Source organism: Dermacentor albipictus, chromosome 9 (assembly GCF_038994185.2).
Source record: "Dermacentor albipictus isolate Rhodes 1998 colony chromosome 9, USDA_Dalb.pri_finalv2, whole genome shotgun sequence".
NCBI lineage: Eukaryota > Metazoa > Arthropoda > Arachnida > Ixodida > Ixodidae > Dermacentor > Dermacentor albipictus.
Window position 1 is genome coordinate 11,054,238 of NC_091829.1, and position 21,751 is coordinate 11,075,988.

General features: G+C 48.9%; 2 protein-coding genes across 2 annotated transcripts in view; one reads left to right on the plus strand and one right to left on the minus strand.

Moving 5' to 3' along the window:
* Nucleotides 1-10,016, minus strand: part of LOC135911083 (metalloprotease TIKI2-like) — a 59,731-nt gene extending 49,715 nt beyond the window's left edge. The window contains exons 1-4 of the mRNA XM_065443180.1: nt 9,990-10,016; nt 6,698-6,814; nt 5,162-5,430; nt 3,263-3,557 (exon numbers count right to left, since the gene is read on the minus strand). Coding sequence (XP_065299252.1) covers nt 3,263-3,557; nt 5,162-5,430; nt 6,698-6,814; nt 9,990-10,016 — 708 coding nt within the window. The remainder of the gene's footprint in view (nt 1-3,262; nt 3,558-5,161; nt 5,431-6,697; nt 6,815-9,989) is intronic.
* Nucleotides 1-21,751, plus strand: part of LOC135911143 (uncharacterized) — a 147,873-nt gene that overhangs the window by 16,155 nt on the left and 109,967 nt on the right. The window lies entirely within an intron of this gene.

Consider the following 21,751-nt stretch of genomic DNA (forward strand, 5'->3'; position numbering starts at 1 on the left):
GCCAGAACGTATAGGAGCGTATGCGCCTGTCGCAACGCACGTAACTATGGACAGAGGTCGGCCGCACGCATCGGAGTAAATCTGACGTTCATACAGCCGTGCGTCTGTTATGGGTCATAATGTCGAGCGATTTTCGTCGCCTCCATACCGGATGGCATCAGCACACTTTGGTCGTACACTTAAACTGCCGTAGCGCATCCTCGTCAGCGCTAATTTCCGCGTAGATGTTTTGGTAGCTGGCTGGGTTTGATGTTACTTGCCGAAGCTGCACCTCAGCTGCAACGTACACCGCGGAAGAGGACTGCAGGTTAGTTTGGCCACGTTCGGCTTCCTGGCGTATATAAAAATCTTTGCACACAGGTGTTTTGAATTCCGCTGCCATATGGCCAGGAATCGAAGCCTCGACCAGACAGCCACTGCGCCTTCGCGGCGAGTAATAACTGAAACCAATATCATCGCTTAGGTAACCGTTCACCACGCAGATAAGTCATGGTCTCTAGTATTTGAATGTCTATAGCGTGTGAAGAAATTATGCGCTTGTCACTGTTTATTTGTTGTCGCGAACATATTTAAGTGCACAGTTTGTTATTTTTACTGCATAATTTCGGGGGTGGAGAACAGAACCAACAACCGCCATATCTGCAGGGGTAATACAGACTGGTTTACATATAAGCACAATTCGTTATGAATGCTGTCCTGTGTGCGTGTTCTTTTGGCGTTCCTACTCCTTCTGTACATAATGTATCGACAAATCAGTTGAACAATAGCCACCTGAGAACAAGAGCCGTCAATGACAAAGCGCTTCTTCAACTAGACAGCCGACCGCCCACTGCTGCAAGAGCAGTTCTCGGCATGATACCCGAGTCCTCCAGGCGGTGGGCCGACGAGCAGGTGCAGCAAGCGCGCGAAGAATTATCGTGGTAAAATGGCCAGTGCAATGGCCAACAATCCAAAGTGTAACAGAATAGGATATGACAGCAATAAACTTTATTTGTCCAATGGTTATTGATGTTGGTGCCCGGGGCTAGGCTGCCAGGGGTCCATCGCCCAAAGAAAATCTTTCGAGATCCTCGGCAACGGCCCTGGCCCGCTGGACGGCCCACTCCTGGTCTTCGGGTGCCTCGCTCAGGAGGGCGGCTTGCCATCTCTCACTGAGGCGCCCCGCTTCAGAGGGTCCTGATGTTGTCTTCTTCCTTTCTCCTTGTCCTTCTTCCTCGTGGCGTTGGCATAAGGCTGTACCGCTATTCTGAGAGCCCTTTCAGAGGACATACCAAGTTATAAATTCGTAATCGTTTGTGTAAAAGGTGTCTGTCTATGCTTCATTTATATGCGCCAGTAGAACCGTGTGAACACGAGCTGTGTGTTCGAACTGTATTTGTACTGAATTTTGTTGGTCACTACTTGTACTTGTAGAAATTACGTAAGCATTGCACTATTACGTCGTTCAGTGGAAACTGTGCAATGCGCATAGTAATTATGTGATAGAAGAGACTGCTTATAGCCTGTTTGGTGGTTGTGCTCTGTAGCGCCCGCACCCGGGTGTCCTTCTCATTTTATTATTTAGCCATCGTAAGTAGAAATGCCCGCGATGTGCTCATTACTTGAATTTCTCCACAGGAAGATGTACTGGATAACAAAACAGAAGACAACGTTAAGTGAAATTAGGTACTCTTCCAGCGTTGTTCGGGGAGAATTTCAGCGCGATGTCGGCAAAATGACCCGTCGTAGCAAATTACTGATTACCTCAATTAGTGTCCTAGTGAGTCTCGCTCTCCATGTAGTGTAGACGCAATGAGAGTTGAGATAGTCGGCAATTCATGATGGCTGCACAGGACAAGGAAACACTACACTGGGGGGGAAATTGGGGGGGGGGGTGTTCAGTGCCTTGTTCTTCTTTCTTTTTCGCGAACAACTTCCTTGCGCTGTGCAGCCTGTCATGAATTCACTTAGTGTGCCAGCTTGCTATCTCAGAAAATAAGCTGCATGTGATTACGGAACATCAACAAAGGAACCATTACGGTTGCTGTAATTTCATCGCCGCACACAACGCCACTGCCGGCTCGCCCCTCGATGAACGGCGCGACAGCGGAGATGAGCGACGACTGCGAGACTGCCGAGGCGACGCGCGGAATCGGCGCGCTGGGGTCGTGCGGCCGTCGCTCCCCGGGGCACTAATCCGGCAGCCGCGCCCCCCACGCGAACAGCACACACACACCGCTCTCTCTCGGCTAATCCGCGGCGACGGCGAGATCGGGGACGCGCCGTTCGGGAGCCGCGCCGGTGCCAGCTACTGCAAACAGGCGGCGGCTGCAGAGATTTATCTACGCCGGCGCCTTCCATCGCGCCGGTAGAGTGCACGTAGTCGCAGCACAACGCCGGCGGGAGACGACGCGAGGCCGTAGTAAGAGGAGGGCGGTGCTTACGTTCCCCTGCCTTTACTCTCGCTTTCGTTATGTTTTTCGCACGATGTCCGGGCCGGTCGTTTGCAGTCGCTTTGCGCAGCACTGCTGTTGCCGTTTTCGCACGTCCGTGGAGTCTGGCTCGCGCTTTTTGCCCGCTCGTTAGCCGGGTTTCGCCAGAGAGCCTGTCACTGCCGGTTTGCTTTGCACAGTGCTCATGCGTGGCAAGCTTTCTGAATTCTTCACCTCCACAGCCATCTTTCTTCCTGTTCATTTTCTCTGTGCTTGTTTACTGTGCGCATCTCGGCGCTCCTCGGCGTCCCTGAGTGTGCAGCGCTTCATGTTGCTCGGGATGTCGCACTAGGAGTTCGGCCGTTATTGCCGAAGAAATGGCTGCCATACCGCAAACAACAGATCACGTGGTTGCCCTACAACCACATGTGCGCATTTAGAAAGTATTACACTAAATTATTTATGTCAGCCACACGTATTCTACTTCACAAGGGTGGCAGATTGCGCAGGTTAATGCGGCATGATTTTATCTTGTTTTTAGCGCAACTGAGGTTGATTTCTTCCAACTGGTTCATTTAGTGACTCCTGCGAACGCGTTTCATACTCCGCGCACAGCATGCATGATAAGACATCGTTTTTTTCGGCCTCGCTCAAAGTACATCTACACATTTTCCCCTCCACTCGCATACTGCAAGCGTCGTCCAGATGACACCGAATGCCCCACTTGCAAGGCGTCGACTAACGTGAACATTACGCGACTGCTCAGTGGTGTGAAAGCGAAGGCCCGGCCCTTGTGAATCGCCTCGTGACGGCTGTCGGCGAGGCCGTACTCGTCAGTCGACGGACCTTACCTGGCTGCCGTTGAGTCCGTTGAGGGGCAGGCACTGCTCGTGCACCTGCTCGACGGCGCCGGTGCGCTTGGCCAGGCGCTGTGCCTCCTGCGCGAGGAAGAGGTCGAGCACGGGCACGCCGCGGGCGCGCACGTCGCCTTCGGTCAGCGAGTCGACCATGAGCAGCACCCAGATGGGCCGCTTGCGCTCCCAGTCACCCGTGATGGCGTGGAACAGGTAGTCGGCGTACAGGCCGCGCCCGCGCTGGTCGGCCGTCATCCACGACGACATCTTGGCGCGCACGTACTCCAGGTGCCTGCGGCGAGGCGCACACATTTCTCTTATAGCCTGACTCTTTCGCATTGCGCAAGTTGTTGTACTGACGCATGGAAAGCATTGCAGCGCCGAAGACAAAGGCACAGAAGAGACTGCGATGTCTTTACTTTCCGTGTCCTCGTTTTCTGCGAGCAGTAACGTTTTCCACGTCTCGCTTGGCGGCGTCGGTGTGAAACGTTAGCGAGGCACTAGAAGCGTCTGTGCACAGCTTTTTGACTGTCTGAATTTCATCTGACGTTCGGGTCTGCATGTCGGTATCACTCCCCCACTACTCCCGCAATAAGAGCTTAGAGTGAAGCGGCGCTGCCTGACTTCTGCTGAAGTCAGCTGCAGACTATATTTTCTTGCGAGAAACGAGTAGGGAAGAAGCATACCACCATACTTTTTTAGTATAATCCACCCAGCTCGCTGCATCTCACGCGATAAACAAAACGGCCTTTCGGTCACATTAATTCGCTGTTCTTTCAACATCGGCACATGACAGAAACGCAGACAGAAAATGAAATTATAAGAGCATAACGTGAGAAAGTGGCCTCGATGTCACAGGGGGTAAGAGATAACTTGAAGCGTGCGAAATAGAATATAAAAGAAATGCCGGAATATTGAACAAGAATTGTCACAGATGTGGGCACCATTTTTAATAACATGAATGCTGCTTTAGCACGTATAGTGTCCGCCTTAGAAACGCGTTGTTGTCTATTGTGGTGCAAATTTCTTCCTGCCGTGGGCAGCTTTTGCATCAGCTTCTCGACTTCTCGCTTTTGCGCCGCCCTGGCCTACCACTTTCCTGCAGTGTCCTCTGTGCGACGAGCCTCCAACGTCATAAACCATAACACTGCGATGCGCCTTTGCTCGAACAAGGGAGCTATTCTGTAAGAGTCCACCTAATGGACATGTGCATTTCCTCTGCTGCTGAAGTGCTGGTTAGCTGTGGCACCTGGTTGCAGCGGACGCGCAGCCCAGCCAATCAAAATTTCAACTGCAAAGAAAATGGACATGCCCACTAGGTGGACAGAATACCTCCCTAACTGTGCGCCGTTTTATTCTTGACCGCTAATGTCACGTTCTCCGGTCGCACCGCGCCCACTCAGTTGCCCACCGTTGAGAACGTCACTTTGATAGGCGTTTTCAATTATCTACATAAGATAGTAGAGGCATTCAAATACGTGAGCATCAAGGTAAAGGCCGATATTTTCTTCCAGCTGCATTTGCAACGGTCGTTTACAAATTGCAAACGCACTTGTAGGCTATGCGGGGCTCTCTGGAAATTCGTGACAAATTATTACTTCTTCGAGCTTGTTTTGATTATCGTCAAATTTTCCGAAAACACCTCCAGCATTTCCGCACTGTTCACTATACCTGTGCAGGACATAGACCAACATTCTAATTCGTCTGTCTGCATATAGTTTAAGATTTTTGGCAACTTATGGAGGCTGCGCGCAGGACCAGCGTGGACGCAGGTGCGAGATACAGTGCCTCTACATGACAACTTTACACAGAGCTGGTGCCCTTTTACCGCTACGAAAAAACGTGCTGCCTTGCACGGGTGTGTGGGCTCCGTAAGCGGATGACAAGCTCTCGTACCTTCGCAGTCTCGTGAGCAGGTCGGCCGGCAGGACGTCGGCCAGGGAGCGGCCCTCGGGCAGCAGCTGGCAGTTTGCCAGCGCCCCCAGCGTGCCAGGGTCGAGCAGGTCGAGCTCGAAGACGACGCGGTCTGCGTTGCCGAACGCCTGTTTCGCGTTCTCCGGCACGTGCTCCCAGACTCGGGTGTACGGCACGTGGATGGTGCCGAAGAAGTACGACGGCGGCTCGCTCCGCGTCGACCACAGGAAAGAGCGCACGCCACTGCCAGTCTGCGACAACAAGCACAGAAAAAAAACATGATAGAGTAAAAGAGAACAGAACAGAAATGACACTTCGTTATTTTTTTTAGTTCTCTGACTTTTTTTTCCTGTTTCTTTCGAAACGCGGGGAAAGCATCAGTTATCATAAAACCAACTAGCCCTGCTTTCTGCAATATGTATATCCACACACGATGGCGGACGCCCTGACCGTTGAAGTTAACGTCACAGTAGCGCGCAGGTCGCTTAAGTGTGATATGCATGTTCAATTTCCGGAGAACAACAGTGAATTTCCGTAATTTCGAAAACAGGTGCGAGCCACAACCCTGAGGTGCTTGCTGACGTTGAGCGGCTTTCACTGCAGCGACAAAACATTCTGCGTTTCGGAGGACCACACGTTTGCTCACTAGCTCGTGGATGAGCATTTCTGTTTGAGTTCAAAAGAATTTTCTGATAGTCAGCCACGCTCAATCCACCAGTTGTTGCGATTCCATGCGCCGCTATTAGACTTCTTGCAGTAAAAAAAGCACTTCTCGCAAGCGCACGTGGAGAGTCAGTAGGGAGCCAGCGCAGCAAACATGGAGGGGCAAAGGCAAACACCGTTGTTCGGCCACGGCGGCCGCATTTCGATGGAGGCGAAATGCGAAAACACCCGTGTGCTTAGATTTAGGCGCACGTTAAAGAACCCCAGGTGGTCAAAATTTCCGGAGTCCTCCACTACGGCGTGCCTCATAATCAGAAAGTGGTTTTGGCACGTAAAACCCCAAATATTATTATTATTAAACACCGTCGTTTGTCGGTTCTCTGCGCTGATTCACCGTCACAAATCAACTTGCTCACACTGCCTCTTTATTGTGCCTCCTGCACGGCTGTAATTTACGCAAACTCGGTACGCGCACGACCTTGCGGTAATGGCCGGAACGAAGGGTTACCGCTGGTCATTGCTGACAACAAAAGATATTCGTACAAAAAGCGAAACGGAAGCAATTTATTTACCAGGCAGAAATGCCGCCACTCTGTTATCATCAGCGGCCGAGTTCAGAACGGTTAACAATCACCTGGCGGCATGCCAGTTATGGTTCCAGTCGCGTCTCTTCGTGGATTCGAGTAACCCATGCGCGGTGTAGGCAACTGATTAGCGAGCGAGTTGCAAAAAAAAATAAATAAATAAAAGAAAGTGTGTAATACTACTGGAATGCAAAGACATGCAACTTTTTTTTGTATAATGATGTATGTTGGCGCGTAAATAAATACCTAAATATTGAGCGCGTAGTATTACCCGCTGTGGGGACTCAGTGGCTACGGCGCTCTGCTGCTGAGCATTATCCAGGTCGCGGGTTCGATTCCTGGCGACCGCATTCTGAAGGAGGGCGGCGGGGCGGAATGTGCTGGTGCACTTAGAAATAGATGCAGGGTGAAAAATCCTATGGTTCACAAAATATTCAGAGCACTCCACTCCTCAGGGCCCCTGACATAGCCCGAGTGTTCGGGACGGTAAGCCCCATGAAATATAGTGCGTAACGTTGTGCAAGTATACTACATCACATTAAAACTGAGTGAACGGTTCCTTAGCGTAGCAAGGTCATCGGCCGATTTTTATTCCTGTACACTACGCCTTGAATGTCGTTCATAACACTCTCCGGGGCGGGCACATGTGCACGTCTTTCGTTGTTCCTTCAAGCGGGGGTGTCAGACTGTCGGCCCATTCGCAAGAAACGGCACAATAGACTGGACGAAGGTGTTTATCAAGCATAACGCAGCGAATACGGAGAAGCGGGGCAATGTCATCGGTGGACAGCACTGGTGAAAAAAAAGGAAAGGCTCAATCAAGTGCCGATGCTAAAAAAGGCAAGGTGGACGTGCACGGTGGTCCAATGATTCGATGATTAAACGTTGATTGTATGTATCTATTATATTTCTTTTTTTCACTCAGTCGCTCATTTCGTATTTTCTTCGTATCATATTTGGCACGCAATTACGTCCCTTCCTTTTTTTTCTTTTTTGACCAAGAGGCAAGGTGCGTCGATGCCGGAGATAATGCACCCCATGGTACATGTGGTTCATCTTCGACAACATTTGCGCTAATTACGCCCGTACCGGTTATTTTACCTACTGTGAGACTAATACTCTCTTCTTGTGGGCACCGTGGAAGCCGCCTTCGATACATTACCTCGCGCGAACCTTGGTTAGTCCAAGCAAATTCGCTTAATTTCCCAACAGTGTGCCGTACAATGGCTTTGCCGCAACATACCTATATATACGGCGGTGCATCCTTTACAGGGGTAGATCTAATGTGCTGTTATCAACTATATTGGCGCTAATTACGCCGGTGCCATTAGTTTTGCCTACTTCTACTTTCTTGTCTCGTTGGTACCTACATTTTGAGACCTCCCTACGACGCTCTGGAGGCACGAAAGGTCCGTTTTTTTTTCAGGAAGTGTTTACAAGATACCGGGATCCCAGATATCCCAAACCCGTGTGAAGTCAGCAAAGCCCGTGTCTTCAACAGGACTAATTAATTATTAGGTGGCCGGAAATTCCAGCAAAGGAAATAAGTGGTTTCTTTAAGGCGCAACTTAGCGATTCCTGCTAAGGTTTATCGGTGGTAAAGAAGCAAAGAGTTAGCAAACACAGCGCACAGGACGTTAGAAGGACGAAAACGAAGCCTTGCTAATTGAAGTTCACTACACGTCTTGTTTAAAGTCGATTGCGAGCTTAGTGCCACTGCGACGTAAAGAGAGGAAGAAAATACTACATAAAGCATCACGCACAGCCTCTGTCAAGTCATATCGCCATCGTCGCGTCACGTCGCTCAGAAAAGAAAATAAATTTTATTTCGACAGAATGACTATCGAACGCCCTAACTCTGTGCTGTTATTTCAGATAAGTAATGCTGTTTGTTTGTTTTTTTGTTCGGATTGAACACGATTTCATTTCACTTCATCATACTTGCACCAAACCTTCCGTTCCCATGACTCCGAACCTTCGGTTCCTGTGGCTCATTCCGCGCTGTTCTCCGTCAGTACAGTTAAACGCGCCGCCGATGGCTACTCGTTCTTCATGATGGCACTTTCATGGAGAAACTCGGCAGTGCCTACTACGCACCTGTTCAATACATTGTCTGTCAAGCATTGGGCACGGATCCTCACACTTTGTCGGCACGAATGCCTTTTTGTTTGGTAGATGTGCAACATTTTAACAAGAGGCAATGGTAATGCAAAAATACATTTCCAAGTTTTCCTCGCAGTATAATGCGGGAGCGTCTTGCTCTTTACGCGTAGAGAGATCTTAGCAGAACGTGAAAACACAATGAAAAATGCACCTGGTGAAATCACTGCGGCTGCCCCAACGACACATGTTGCCGTTTGTTATTTTGACACACAAGCGCCAAGCGCCACTATAGGTTCCATCAGAGAGATAACAAAGCTCTCCTTATTCAGATGTATTATGTTCTGCCGTTCTGTTTTCAACATAGGAAATGATTTTGAAGAAATACATTACGCCTTATTTTTTCATGTCGTCACAACGCGCCCCCGCCACATACACGTGCTCATCTCATGCGTTGCAACATGGATTAGTTTTTCACGCGTTTTATACACTGGTATAGATTATCGTATTATAATGAAAGTTCATGTTCATTGCGTACTTTGCGCGAAGAACGTAATGGGCTGTTTGTGCTTAGAGTATATCATGATTTATATTGCCACTATAAAAAAAATTAAATTTCCGACAGACAGGGTCTGAAGTCGAGATAGAAGGGAGAAAAGGCAGAGAGATTAACCAGGCGCGATTCTCTTACGGTTCTACATGCCGGAAATACTGTCCAGAGTTCGATGTTCGGCCAAATAAGAGCCTTGTTAGAAACGGTCACTGACCAATGCGCCAAACGAAATGACGCTTCGCGATTCAGATATTTCTTGTTCGCAGCCCACGGAATCTATCGTTCACAGTACACGTGCTTAGCTGTTGTTTCGTTGGTTAGTTAGTTGTTTTTTAGTAAAATGGCGCTAGTTACTCTGGCGGATCGGCCAGAAATCGGGCTTACGAGGGTTCAAGAAAATAATAAAGAATGGAGGTGAAAATAATATTAAATAAATTTATAAAACTAGAAACTTTAAAAATAAAGAGTTACTTGATACGTATATGATCTGAATAATAACTATTACCACTGGAGGAGCAGGAATAAACTTTATTAGTTGAAATGAGCCGACGGTAAAATCGTCCAAGGTGGGCGGCGTCCCTAGTCCAGGGAAAGAAAGAAATTAGTACACGATGAAGGGGAAAAAATTGCATATGTAAAATTCGTCTCTCGCACAGGAAATTGGCGACATAACATACGTTCCTACAGCTAAAGCCCCCTAGCACCTAAGGATAGGAAGACTGGTAGAGACAAGTCACGCCAAGTTTTTGAAAGGGATCTTTAAAAAGTTTCTTTTAAACAGTAGTATGGCGGCAAGCTAAGAAAGGTGGTTCATGAAAATCACTCGCCCCAGAAAAAACATAATGCGGGCAGGGCCAGATCAAACCTGTGAAGGTAAATGTCGAGTAGAGGTACTTGGCAACACGCTCACGTAAGCAAGGTTTGAATCTTCCTGCATGGCGGGACATCGCCTACTGTTCCGATCAAAATTAAGATGCAAAAATTCGGAAAATGAAAGTTTGGAACAACTTTTGGCCGAAGTAAATTCATGAACTACGCTGCCCTATAGCACTAAACCGATCTTGGTGAAACAAGCATAGGAGGACCATCATGAGATGCCACCTAGAGTGCATCAGCAGATTCGTTTGGGACTAAACCTTTCAGGTCTGCGGGAACCCAGGCCAAACGAAGGAGGTGTAACTGTCTTGAAACGAATTAATAAGATGCTTCTAAGATACTAAGACTATCTGTGAAAATTACGGCTTATGACAACTACGTAACGTAGCCTGGTACGTGTTAGTGCTTCTATGGTGGCAAAGGGATGCTAATATTTAACGTTATGTGCTACATTTGGCTTGAGTGTGTAGAAAGACTATGGTCGCAACTCTTTGCGATGAGTAAAATGGAGCGCACGTCTATCTCTCTCTATCTCTCTCTCTTTCACGCACCTACATACCTTACCTACATACCTACGTACCTACAACGAAGCTGCAGCGCGCGGTGTCAATAACGTCGACATACCTAAACAGTCGCGGACTGCAGCTCTCATCGGAAAAAAAAGTTAACCATGGCATTTACACGGACATCAGTGGCCTGCTACCCCGTTATGATTGATGGGAAGATTATACCTTCAGTAACCCACTACAAGTTTCTCGGAGTCATCATCGACCGTGACCTATCTTGGTTGAAGCACCTTTCTTGATTAAGAAAAAAGCTGGACAGCTTTACTCAGATCATTCGGCATATGTCTGGAGAGAGAGAGAGAGAGAGAGACTTTTTTTGATTCCTTCAAGCATTTAGCGTCTCGAGGTCTCCGTCGTCTTCTTGGGCGCCGGCGACTTGGAGCCTCTACCGGCAAGGGTGGGCCCCTATTCCAGGGCTCCACTGAGCCTAGCTACCTCACTAGCGTGCTGCACTAAGGCCCTTTGGGCCGTGAGCTCGCAGCTGGTAAGCCGACTCTCCCATTGCTCCGCACTCGGGTTATTGTGTTGGTGGAATGATTGATTGTGTTTAGACATATGTCTGGAAGAGCTGCAGAAGAGATGATTTCGATGGCCCCCATGATTTTCCAGACATATGTCTGGAAAATCATGGGGGCCATCCAAATCATCTCTTCTGCAGCGCTACCAGGCACATTTCGTTGGCTGTTTCCGCTACAGTGCGCCTGTACTTTCTCGGATTAGTACAACTGCTGTACGCACACTTGAAAGTGCTCAGGCTCACGCACTGAGCATTTGCCTAGGACTACCACGATGTGCGTCTACTTGTGGCACTATTGCAGAGGCACGTGGGTGTCCAGCTCGAGTTTATCTGCAACATGAGCCATTGCGAGTGCATCTAAGGCTACTGACTAGAGACAGTAATCATCCTCTCACAAAAGTCACAAGCGTACGGCCCGTGTCCGCCTACTCAGAAGCCGTGTTGTCGCAACAAGACTTATTGCCGTCGGACTTCGAACCGTATGAAATACCCGAAGTTCCACTCTGGATGATGCCAAAGCCAACGGTGAGACTCTCAATCCCTGGAATAACGAAGAAATCGAAAATGCCGCTTGCTGGTCTCAAGCATTTCGCGCTATCATACATTGCTTACATGTACGGATATTACGAACATGTTTTTACATATGGTTCTGTGACACAGACCTCCTCCGCGCCGGCCTACACTGTACCAGGAATGGGGATCACACAACAGTTCAAGATAGGACACAGGACGTCGTCTACAGCAGCTGATTTGACCGGAGTTCGAGAAGCAGTTCGCTGCATAATGCAACAGAGTCTCGAGAAGTGGACAGTGTTCTGTGACTCAAAACCAGCACTGCAACTCATCAGCAATTATATGAATGACAGAACCGCATATTGTCCTCTGGTTTATGACATCATGTCTCTGCTTGCTAAGGCGTCTCATTCCGGGCATACCATCGTGCTGCAGTGGATTCCTGGCCATTGTGGAATAGGTGGAAACGAACAGGCTGACGCGGAAGCAAGAAAGGCGCACACTGACGGAACCATTATAAAAATTTATTTTTCCCGGTATGACATTAACGCCTTGCTCCATACCTCCATTAAAACTTCTACGGCGCGACATTGGGGCAACCCCGAACATCGACAAGAGCGCCTCCGTAGACTTGACGCAGGATTACAATTCTGGCTTCCACTTCGGTTGCGGAGAAGCCAGGAAACACTCATTCATCGATTACGGCTGGATGTGGCATATACCCACCGATACCTTCACAAGATTGGACAAGCACGGGACCCTGAATGTAGCGTCTGTCACACTCTCGAGAGAATAGCTCATTTACTTTGCGTGTGCCCTCAATATGCGGCCGAATGAAGAACACTCAAATCTACTGTTGACTGCTTGGACTCCCGCCCCTTTTCAGAAGAAAAGCTTTTCGGCGAGAGGAGGAGTGTTGACTGTGCCCAACGTGCCATAAAATCACTTTTGAACTTTTTGAGTGAGACTGGTTTAGACGATCGCCTCTAGAAGCTGTGAGACGCGCAGTCGGTGCGAAATGTGTTTGCGTAATAACTTTTTGTGACAAGATTACTTTTTGTATGGACAAGATTACTCTTACGTGTATTGCGTCTTCAGTGCGCATCCGCATATTGGACAACGTGTATATAGTATCTCATTGTACCATAACATAATCACCCGCCACCTACATTTCCCTGTATTTCCCACTTCCCCTTTCCCCAGTGAGGAGTAGCAGGCTAGAGGCACGCTCTCCAGACCTACCTCTCCTCCTTTCTCTTCATTAAAATCTACTCCTCCTCCTACATAGTCTTACTCCGCACTTCACTGATCACACAGCGACGGCACATTGTAGCATCAGCAGCGCCGAAGGGGATGGGGGAGGGGGAGGCGAGTGACATTTGCCAATTGTCAGTAGGAGGGACGCGGTCATGCAATTAAGCGGCCAGCTAATTTCACCGCGTGGTGGCGCACCCAACTTTTTCATCCATCGCTACTCTCCGAAGAAGACGAAATCCTCCCCCGCAGCATCCACCCACTCATCTCACGCTTGGCCGACGACCTCCCCATCGCTGACGAAAGAACGAAAGAATGGGAGGGAGCGAACGAAAACGAAAAAGCTGCGCGAAGAGAGCAAAAATGAGCGCACGATTTTCGGCTGCTTTAATGAATTACCCGTAGAAAATGTCGATTAGAAGAATGAAGCCGCGCAAACGGCTTTTTAAAGTGCTCGTTAGCGTCGCATCATTAACTCGGCGCCATTTGTTCCGGCGCCTCCCCCTCCCCGACTTCATTAATGTCGGAGCCGATGTCCTTCGTCCCCCGCTGCGTTTCCTTTTGTCATTTTTTCTCGCTCCCGCTGACGCCGCATACTTGTTTCATCTCGACCCGACACTCTGGTGGCCGGTGCGCGCAGCCGAACTGTAGTGCATGTTCGCGAGCGCGCCCAGCGGAGCGCTCGGGGTTTTTTGAGAAATAGAAAATCACTCAAGTGTAAGGCGTGCGAGGAGAAAGAGTGAGGGGCCGTACGCTAGAGGCAGAGGCGGAGCGGGGGGTTCTCTTCATTGCGCCTTAGTGGCCGTTCCGTCATTAGGGCGGCATTTGTCCGCCATCCGCTACCGCAAAGAAGTCATCGGCGGGTGCGCACTCGACATATATATCGCGATTAACGGCAATCGTTTCTTCGTCCGCTCAGAGCCATCTTGATCCTCACTTATTTACTTATTGAACTGATTCTATGAAAAGGCGGTCGAGCTTTAAAACGCGGAATACGTTCTCTCTCGGCATAGGTCTGCTGGTGAGCGTCATGCTGTTCGTACAAACACATCAAAACAAACCGCGTTTGGCGCAAATATCTGAACCGTATCTCTTTGTACTTTGTATCTACAAAACAAAGGTAAAGTACGTACGAAGATGAAAAAGTTATTTGTCATTGCTGCAAGTACACTTGCGTTCAATATCTGAGATCCCGTTTATTGTATTTCAATATTTTTCCCTATTAAAAAAAATCTATATTGTTGCACGTCCGATTACTCTGTTACGTATTCCTTTGCTATTGTAGTTCCCTTTATTCCACTTACCATCAGTTTACGCTTCAGTTTCTTTCCTCCGCAGTGGGGTTTGTGCCATTTTTGGAGATCATCATCATCATCCCGCGAATTTCGTTGGTTTTGTATAAATACTTTATCAAGATCTAGTGACAAAATTAGAAGTTCAGCGACAACCTTGAGCTCCAGGATATCACATAGGGAGCAAGCGACCGCATGCCAACTGCAAAGGACCAACAAAGAAGTGCATGGCACGAGCGCTCTATAGAGCACTTCTTCGTCCGTTGTCTTAGATCTGAATTTCGTTCGTAGCCACGAATCCAATCCAACTAGCCCAATTTGCAGTCTTATTTTTCTTGCCTTCTTGTCCATGATCTCAACGTTTCCTTTCTTTTTATTCGAAAGCTTACCCTGCGGCATAAAAATTTCGGTGCGTGCAAGTTATACAAGGTGCTTTTGTTTTAGACCATATAGATCTCTTATGAAGAAAACTAATGAGCGCAGCGAACGTGGAGTCTTTGCAGACGAGTCCCTAGGCAAACTTGACATATTTTGGCGCTAATTTCATGGGCTTCAGAGGACTAATTACCGAAATTAATTAACTTCTTATTAATACCTTCGGGGCGCTAACAAAAATCAAAAGAAAATCTAAATGGCAAATTTGGAGGCAGTGACATTTTCATGCTCAGCCATCTTTTAAGGATCTTAAAAATCGCACCTAATTCGAGAAGTTCATCATCACAGTCCAAAGCTCAATCGAAGCTATATCGAGACTGAGCGTGTCCCGCTGGACGTCAATCGGCAACCCCCCGTGAGGAAGTGCGGGGTGAAGTTTGATTGATAGCGTGCCGCAGGCAAATACTAGACAGTTTTAGCAGAGCGTCTGCTTGCGCTCCGCTCCGCACACGTTTCACGCGCGCCGGTGGCTGCACAGAATGCATTGATTTCGCTTATCTAACAAGAGCATCTTCCAGAGATGCCCCCGACGTGCTCTCAGCTTGGCGGTAAAACGATTACAAAAGCAACTACACGCCCCCTGACGCACCGCTAAATCAGGTTCCCAGCGGAGCGTGGTCAGCGTCCCACGTTCCGCTGCCGCTAAGTGTGCTGTGCGCACGCGCGTCAGTGTTCCCGGTAGCGCTTTGATGAGCGGCTGCGTGCCAATTGTTGTGATGGGCCGGTCTGAGCGGAGCGGACCGTGAACGCTCTGCTAAAACTCTCTACTGACCCGACACACAGCCACACAAACTTGCCAGGCAAAGCGTGGCGTATCAGGGGCTTTCGCGACTGACCGAGACGTTCGGTTTCCAACTTCAGCGCGCTTATCTTCGTGGGGCGTTTCGGTCTGATAAGATAGCGGGGCCGCCTTTCCTGCGCTTCCGCGGCGCTCGGTTTCGCTATTGTTCGGATTTACCGCTGGAATTCGATGATAAATATCTCGAATAAAGTGAGAATAAAGTGAAAGTAAAATGTGACTGCCTTCGAATTCGTCATTTAAACAACTGCCCCTAAAACAGTAATAAAAAAGTTAATAACCTTTTTGTGAATTAGTCTTCTTGAGCTCACGTTATAAGCGGCAAAGTATGTCCGCCTCACCTAGAAACTCTCTGCCAAAATATCGCGTTCACTGCGTTTATAGTTTCTTCTATAAAATGTCAGTATGGTTTTAAAAAGAACGCCCTGGTCCTTGTATAATTGGATACATCATATGACATCTAACAAGGATCTATGCGTGGACCATGGATTCACAGATGGCAGTTGGGCGAGGGCGGAAGGAACTGGTCGCGCCGAAAGCTGGCCTACGGTCCGGAGCCCATAGACAGGTTGCAGCTATGTACTGCTCTTCCATGGTTAATACGCACATTTTTATACCATATAACGTGCAAACCTATTTGTGACTGTTTTCACAGTTTCCATAGCCCTGGCTTAGTATGGCCAAACCTAGTTTGGTTCAGAAATCACATAAAGCGACCTGCCCCCCCCCCCCCTTCTTTTTCTGCCTTTGTGTGCACGCTCACATGGTGACGTGCGTGATAGATCTCTCATTCCTTACACTCTAGCTAACGCCACTCTCCTTCCTTTCCACGGTTGACTGCCCCCCTCGCTCGGCCTGTCGAGACCCGCGTTTCAGCCCTTGTCGTCTTCCCCGGAAATGCCATAAGGAGACGAAGAGGTCCTCGGAGTTCGAGGAGCGTGCGTGAGCTGCTCCACGCGCTCGAGCAGCTTTCGAAGCGATAAATCTGGAACAACCTTCGGGGTGAGGGGCGAGCATACGACTCCGTTCACGTGGGAGGACTTTGCCCGCCCCTCCAACGGAGCACGACGCTCTGTCATCGGGGTATTTGCCTTTTCACGGCCACTAGAGATGGGCAGAGATAATCAAGCACGACATCTGCCACTTCCCTCGCACGGACGTCCGAAGCCCGCATCTGTGGAGAGCGATGAGCCGAGAAGACACGCGACATTGTACGGAAGCTGAGATCCTAGAACCGTGGTCGCGCGCCCTTCACAGCCCCGGAAAGCTGCAAGAGCGTCCCCGAGTGACTTGAAACATGATTACTTCGGCAGCCGCCCACGGAAACGCTGTGCTTTCTCGGGCGTTCGGGGATTCTGCGCACCGATCTCTTCCCGACAGCCTTTCTTCCAGTGTACCCTTTCTTAGGTGTGTAGGATAGCCAGCAGGCTGCATAGGCCTGGCGATAGCCTGCGATTTTTCTCGTTTTATCAATGCTTATTCCCCGTATAGCAGCTTCATATGTTCCACCTCTCCGTTGATCTGAGTGAATTTTGCGCGCGACGTTTCCTTGTGGAGGTGCCGATAAATTTCATTTTCTTGTTGCTGTAGCGCGAACTTATCAGCCACGTGCTTATTAAAATAAAAGAGTGAAGGCAGTCTATTACTCAGAGGGCCTTCGTTAGCGAAGTCCCCCTTGTCGCAAGAAAATAAAATAGACTATACAATAGAGAAGAGCTCGGGGTTTTGGGGATAAGATCCCGAAAAAAGGAAATTTGATTGAGAGTGGAATTAGGCTACATGTCCGTAGCGCGTCAATCTACATCTCCTACTGCAGAAGTTAGTTCCGCGACGTGAAGCCCTTCGCCGTAAGCCAGTCACTAGAGCACATTGATTCGAGTCGCTTTTTCGATCAATATTATGCTGTTATCCTACCCATTCTGTTGCACTATATATCTCGAAGTATTTTTTTTTCTCTGTCGATATTGCCACACTCTATGCCCATGGAGAGTATTTGTCATTCTTGTATTCTTTCTCTTTTCGTTTCGTTCCTGTGCATTAATGACATCGAAGTGATGCGGGAATCTATCTGTATAGTCGAACGATACGATGATGCACTAAAGCGTTTTGCGTGCGTGCGTGTGCACGTCATGTGACATGAAGTGTTGCCTCTATGGCTGGCAAAAGCCATTTATTGTAAAACAGTGACCGTATTACAACGATTCTTTCGCTAGTGTTGTGTGCCCACTCCACACCGTAATGTGCGTTGTAATTGTGAGGTTCACGATGTTCGCTAGTGGACTTACGCATCCTCGGGGCTCTGTTACTACTATACCTGTATGTACATACGTTTTGTTATTTTATTTTATTTCATAAAACACTCTTACGGTATGTCAGTTCTACTGTGTTTTTTTTTTTATATCACAGATAAATGGGTGAAAGATGTAGCAGTCGCCAGGACTTCGCAATGGGTGTCTAAATTTTAAAGTCAAGCTTCATTTGAGCATCTTCCTTTGCTGCTCCCTAATTGCTCCATCAGCTTTTGCCGGCTTTCTGTCGAGTAAAGTGGGCCGGTCGCGGAGATGCTACAAGCAGCACTACCGATCCCAGAGACAGTGTAACAGTATCCGGGTCGATCCCGGAGATGGTATAATAAAGACTGCGCCAATCGCGGAGAATGTGCCAGTTAAACATGGAGACTTCGTGGACCGGTTCTAACACCAGTGCACGATATGTATGTTCGCTATGATATTAATGTAATTTATAACGCAGAACGATCCTGCAGGTAGTGCAATGTTAATAATCCTGATAATGTTATTGCATTGCAGTCGTTCAGGTGTAGCGTTAACCTAGCTGGTTTCTGTTACTTCAAGAATTTGGGCTTGTGTCTCACCGAGTTGACGGCGCCGGGGGTTCTTCTACAGAACCGTGGCGCGGAGCACTTACAGAAAACATTTACAGGTGAAAGAACACCTGGCCGTATAGACGCAGCGGGACGTCTCCGCGATCGCGTGGGTCGGGTCGCATGGGACGCATGGGGGAGGTAATCGAGGGTGCGTTCGCCAGGAGTCTTGACGCGTGAAACGTGCGTCGCTATGATTCATACTTCTCTGTACGTACACACCTCTACTCAATATACTTCCGTCATCACTCCCAAAACGTCGCATTGGCCTGCTAGTCATCTCTGCACCGACGTCGCATACTATGAGGTCGCGTGAACATGCGTTTGCATTTAAGGATAAAGTGCAAACGCTTACATAAGTTGAAAATAAAATAGTTAGACGGGGGCACCGTGTACTTCTTCGCGTAGCATTTAATTTAAGCTATTCAAGAATGCTTCGATTAATGTAGATTCCAACAGGTGCGCTGGATCTGCCGTAATTTTCTGCTACTGTATTTCTTCTGATTACTTTTTGCAAATTATCTAGTGAGTAGAACTATCCGTCGCTACAGACTCTTATGTGCATTTGTGCATGGTCGCTTCAATAGAAATTAACCTGATTAGTTCTTACTAGCTGCCCTCTCACACATCAGGAAAGTAATTTGCTAGTAGCAGCAGGCCGATATTCGAGTGGCAAAACAAATAAGCTCACAGAAGGGCGTCGACGTTCATAAAAAGCTATAGTTATTTCTCAGTAAGAGCAACACCTATAGACGATAGCAATCAGTATACGCAAGAACTAATAGAAATAAATCGTATTATATATACTCAAGCAATTTTCGAGCATTTTAGCAGCGTTGAAGTAAAGAACTCGCGCGAACATATATACGAGAGAGAAAATGCGGCACAATTTAGAAAGCGTGAATGAGGCGACCGTTAAGAAATGTTCATTTAGTTGACAGAATGCAGCGGTTGTCTAAATTCGAAACCTCCATACCATTCGGCATGTTCAATTACAAAACACCGCATGTTGAGAAGAGATCTCTAATCTCGCTACACAAACGAGCCTCGCAGCTGCGACTCCGCGTTGCTGGCCAGGCGGCTAACGACCGGAAAAGACTGGTGCGCTCGACACGTGGCGGCAGCTTGGCTCAGCGTGTGGCCAGGGGCAGAATGAATCAGCCGTCGGGCGTAACACGCGAGCGCCGCCCTTGCCGTGCACGCAATTTCGTCACCGCGTGATCAGATTACCGCGATCCATTTAGCTAGGTTGCGGTGTCAGTATGTGTCTCCTCCTGTTCCTCGCTTGAGTGACCGTTTGTTCTTCGCTTTTCACGCGCCAGAAGCGCTGCGCTAGAAGCGTCTCTTGCTCTGCTTGCAGCTTTGGTGACAGACAATGTGTGCCACGCAGTCGGCGATCAAGGAACAAGATTAGCAGCCGACGTGATCAAAACTTTTGGCTGCGTTGAGGACGACGACGAAGTGTCTTTTGATACAGCGCTGTTCTTTCTAGCTCCGAGTTATTTCTGTGAAAACCTAAGTTCATCCGCTGGTCCTCGCTCCCTGCTCAGTCGCAATGGAAGTGGACGACCCCGCACGTCTGCCGGCGACGGCGGCGTCAGCGGCGGCCGCCTCCAGGAAGCGGATCGGTCAGCAGAGCGACACCGACAGCGAGGACACCCATGTCTACTCTCTCAGCAGTGAGGACACTTCCGATGACGACTTCCAGCTTGTACAGAGCCGCAGAGCGAAGCGACGGAACACCAGGACGTCCTCATCGTCAAGCACGGAAACAGTGAGACAGACACAGAGGCCGGACGCCAATACCATCATCTTTGTGCCCCTGCTTCCCAACGTCAACATGAAGCTACTTAACAGGCAATCTGTGTCGATGTCACTGGAAGCCTTGGTGCCAAATGACATATCGGACATTCGAGTGAACACCCGAAAAAATCTTCTGGCGGTTGATGTCCAGCATACGGCTGCTTTGACCACTCTACGCAGCGTAACGGACCTCGATGGCATTCAGGTGCGCTCTTACATCCCTCTGGGATCTGACGTAGTCACCGGCGTTATCTACGACGTAGACGTCGCCATCCTTAATAACGACTTGCCGATTCTTATCAAGCCAGCCAATGATGAGGTCATCGTTGATGTTAAGCGGCTAGGCAGTTCACGCTGCGTGAAAATAGCATTCAAGGGCAAACATATACCCTCGCATGTCAAGGTTGGACACTTCAGACATGCAGTGCGGCCTTTCATTGCGAAACCTCTCCAGTGCCGCAAATGCATGAAACTGGGACACGTGAGCAGCGTCTGCGAAAATCAGGCAGCATGCCCCCGCTGCGGAGAGCCCCACGCTGCAGATAAATGTGGCGCGACTGTGGTGAAGTGTTCAAACTGCGGAGGATCACATGAAGCTGCATCGAAGAAATGCCCACATATTAAGAAGGAAATGGCCATCTTGAAAGAGATGGCGAGAGATCATTCATCTCATCGCGAAGCCGCCGAAAAAATCAGGAAGCGACGTTCACGTCACCGGCGCTCCTCAAGACAGGCTTCTCAAGGAAGGCGCATGCCACTTCCTACAACACCACCTCCTCCTCCACCGCCTAGGCCAGACAATGTGGAAAGGACCGCGAAGAGCAAGTCCACTGAGAAGGCCACATCTGCCGAATCTTGGCCGGCTCTACCAAAACGACAACATTCACCAACAGAATCACAGCAAACTTTCGCTGGACAACCCCCGACGTCTACTGTCGGCGATGTGTGCGACCAAGACAGGCAGGTGGCTGATATGCTGCAATCGCTAATTAATACAATGCGCATTATACTGAAGAGTGGGCACAGAGTGGGCACGGGAGAGCAGCTACCATGCGGTCGCTGCTAAGCTCTCCTTTCTGCTTTCTTGTGCAGATTGCTGTTTTCGGCTCATCGTCGTCACCGTCTAGCACGTGTGCTCCGTTTACATCTCAATCGAATTTCCTGCTGGATCCACCGCCACAAGCAGCTGACAACAGCCTTGATTATCTGAGCATCGAAGACGTCATCATCTTCACGCCGGTATCAAGCGGGACACGGACACTGCCGCCAGCGGCAGCACTGCAGCGCTCAGATTTAAGCAACTGGCATCAGCAAGGCGCTTCCAGTGGGCACGGGAGAGCAGCTACCATGCGGTCGCTGCTAAGCTCTCCTTTCTGCTTTCTTGTGCAGGTTAGTCAGTCCGAATCGCTTTTTTGTAAACGTAAAAACAATGTTGGTTTGCTGCTCTTCCCTTGCCCACAAGTGCTGGCTGCCACTCTGAGTGATTGTGTCTCTGATGCTATGTTGCTCTTACTTTCCGGGGACGTAGAATTAAACCCTGGTCCTCATACTGAAGCTCAACATAAGCACAATGAAGTTATGGCGGCCATAGCTGCTTTGTCGTTAAAATTTGACACGCGACATGCCGAGATGATGAATGCCATAGCTGAACTAAAGGCTAACCAAGAAAACCTTACTGAGACCGTTTCAGACCTTTCCAATAGAGTGACTGCTGTTGAAGCTGCGGTTGAGTCTTT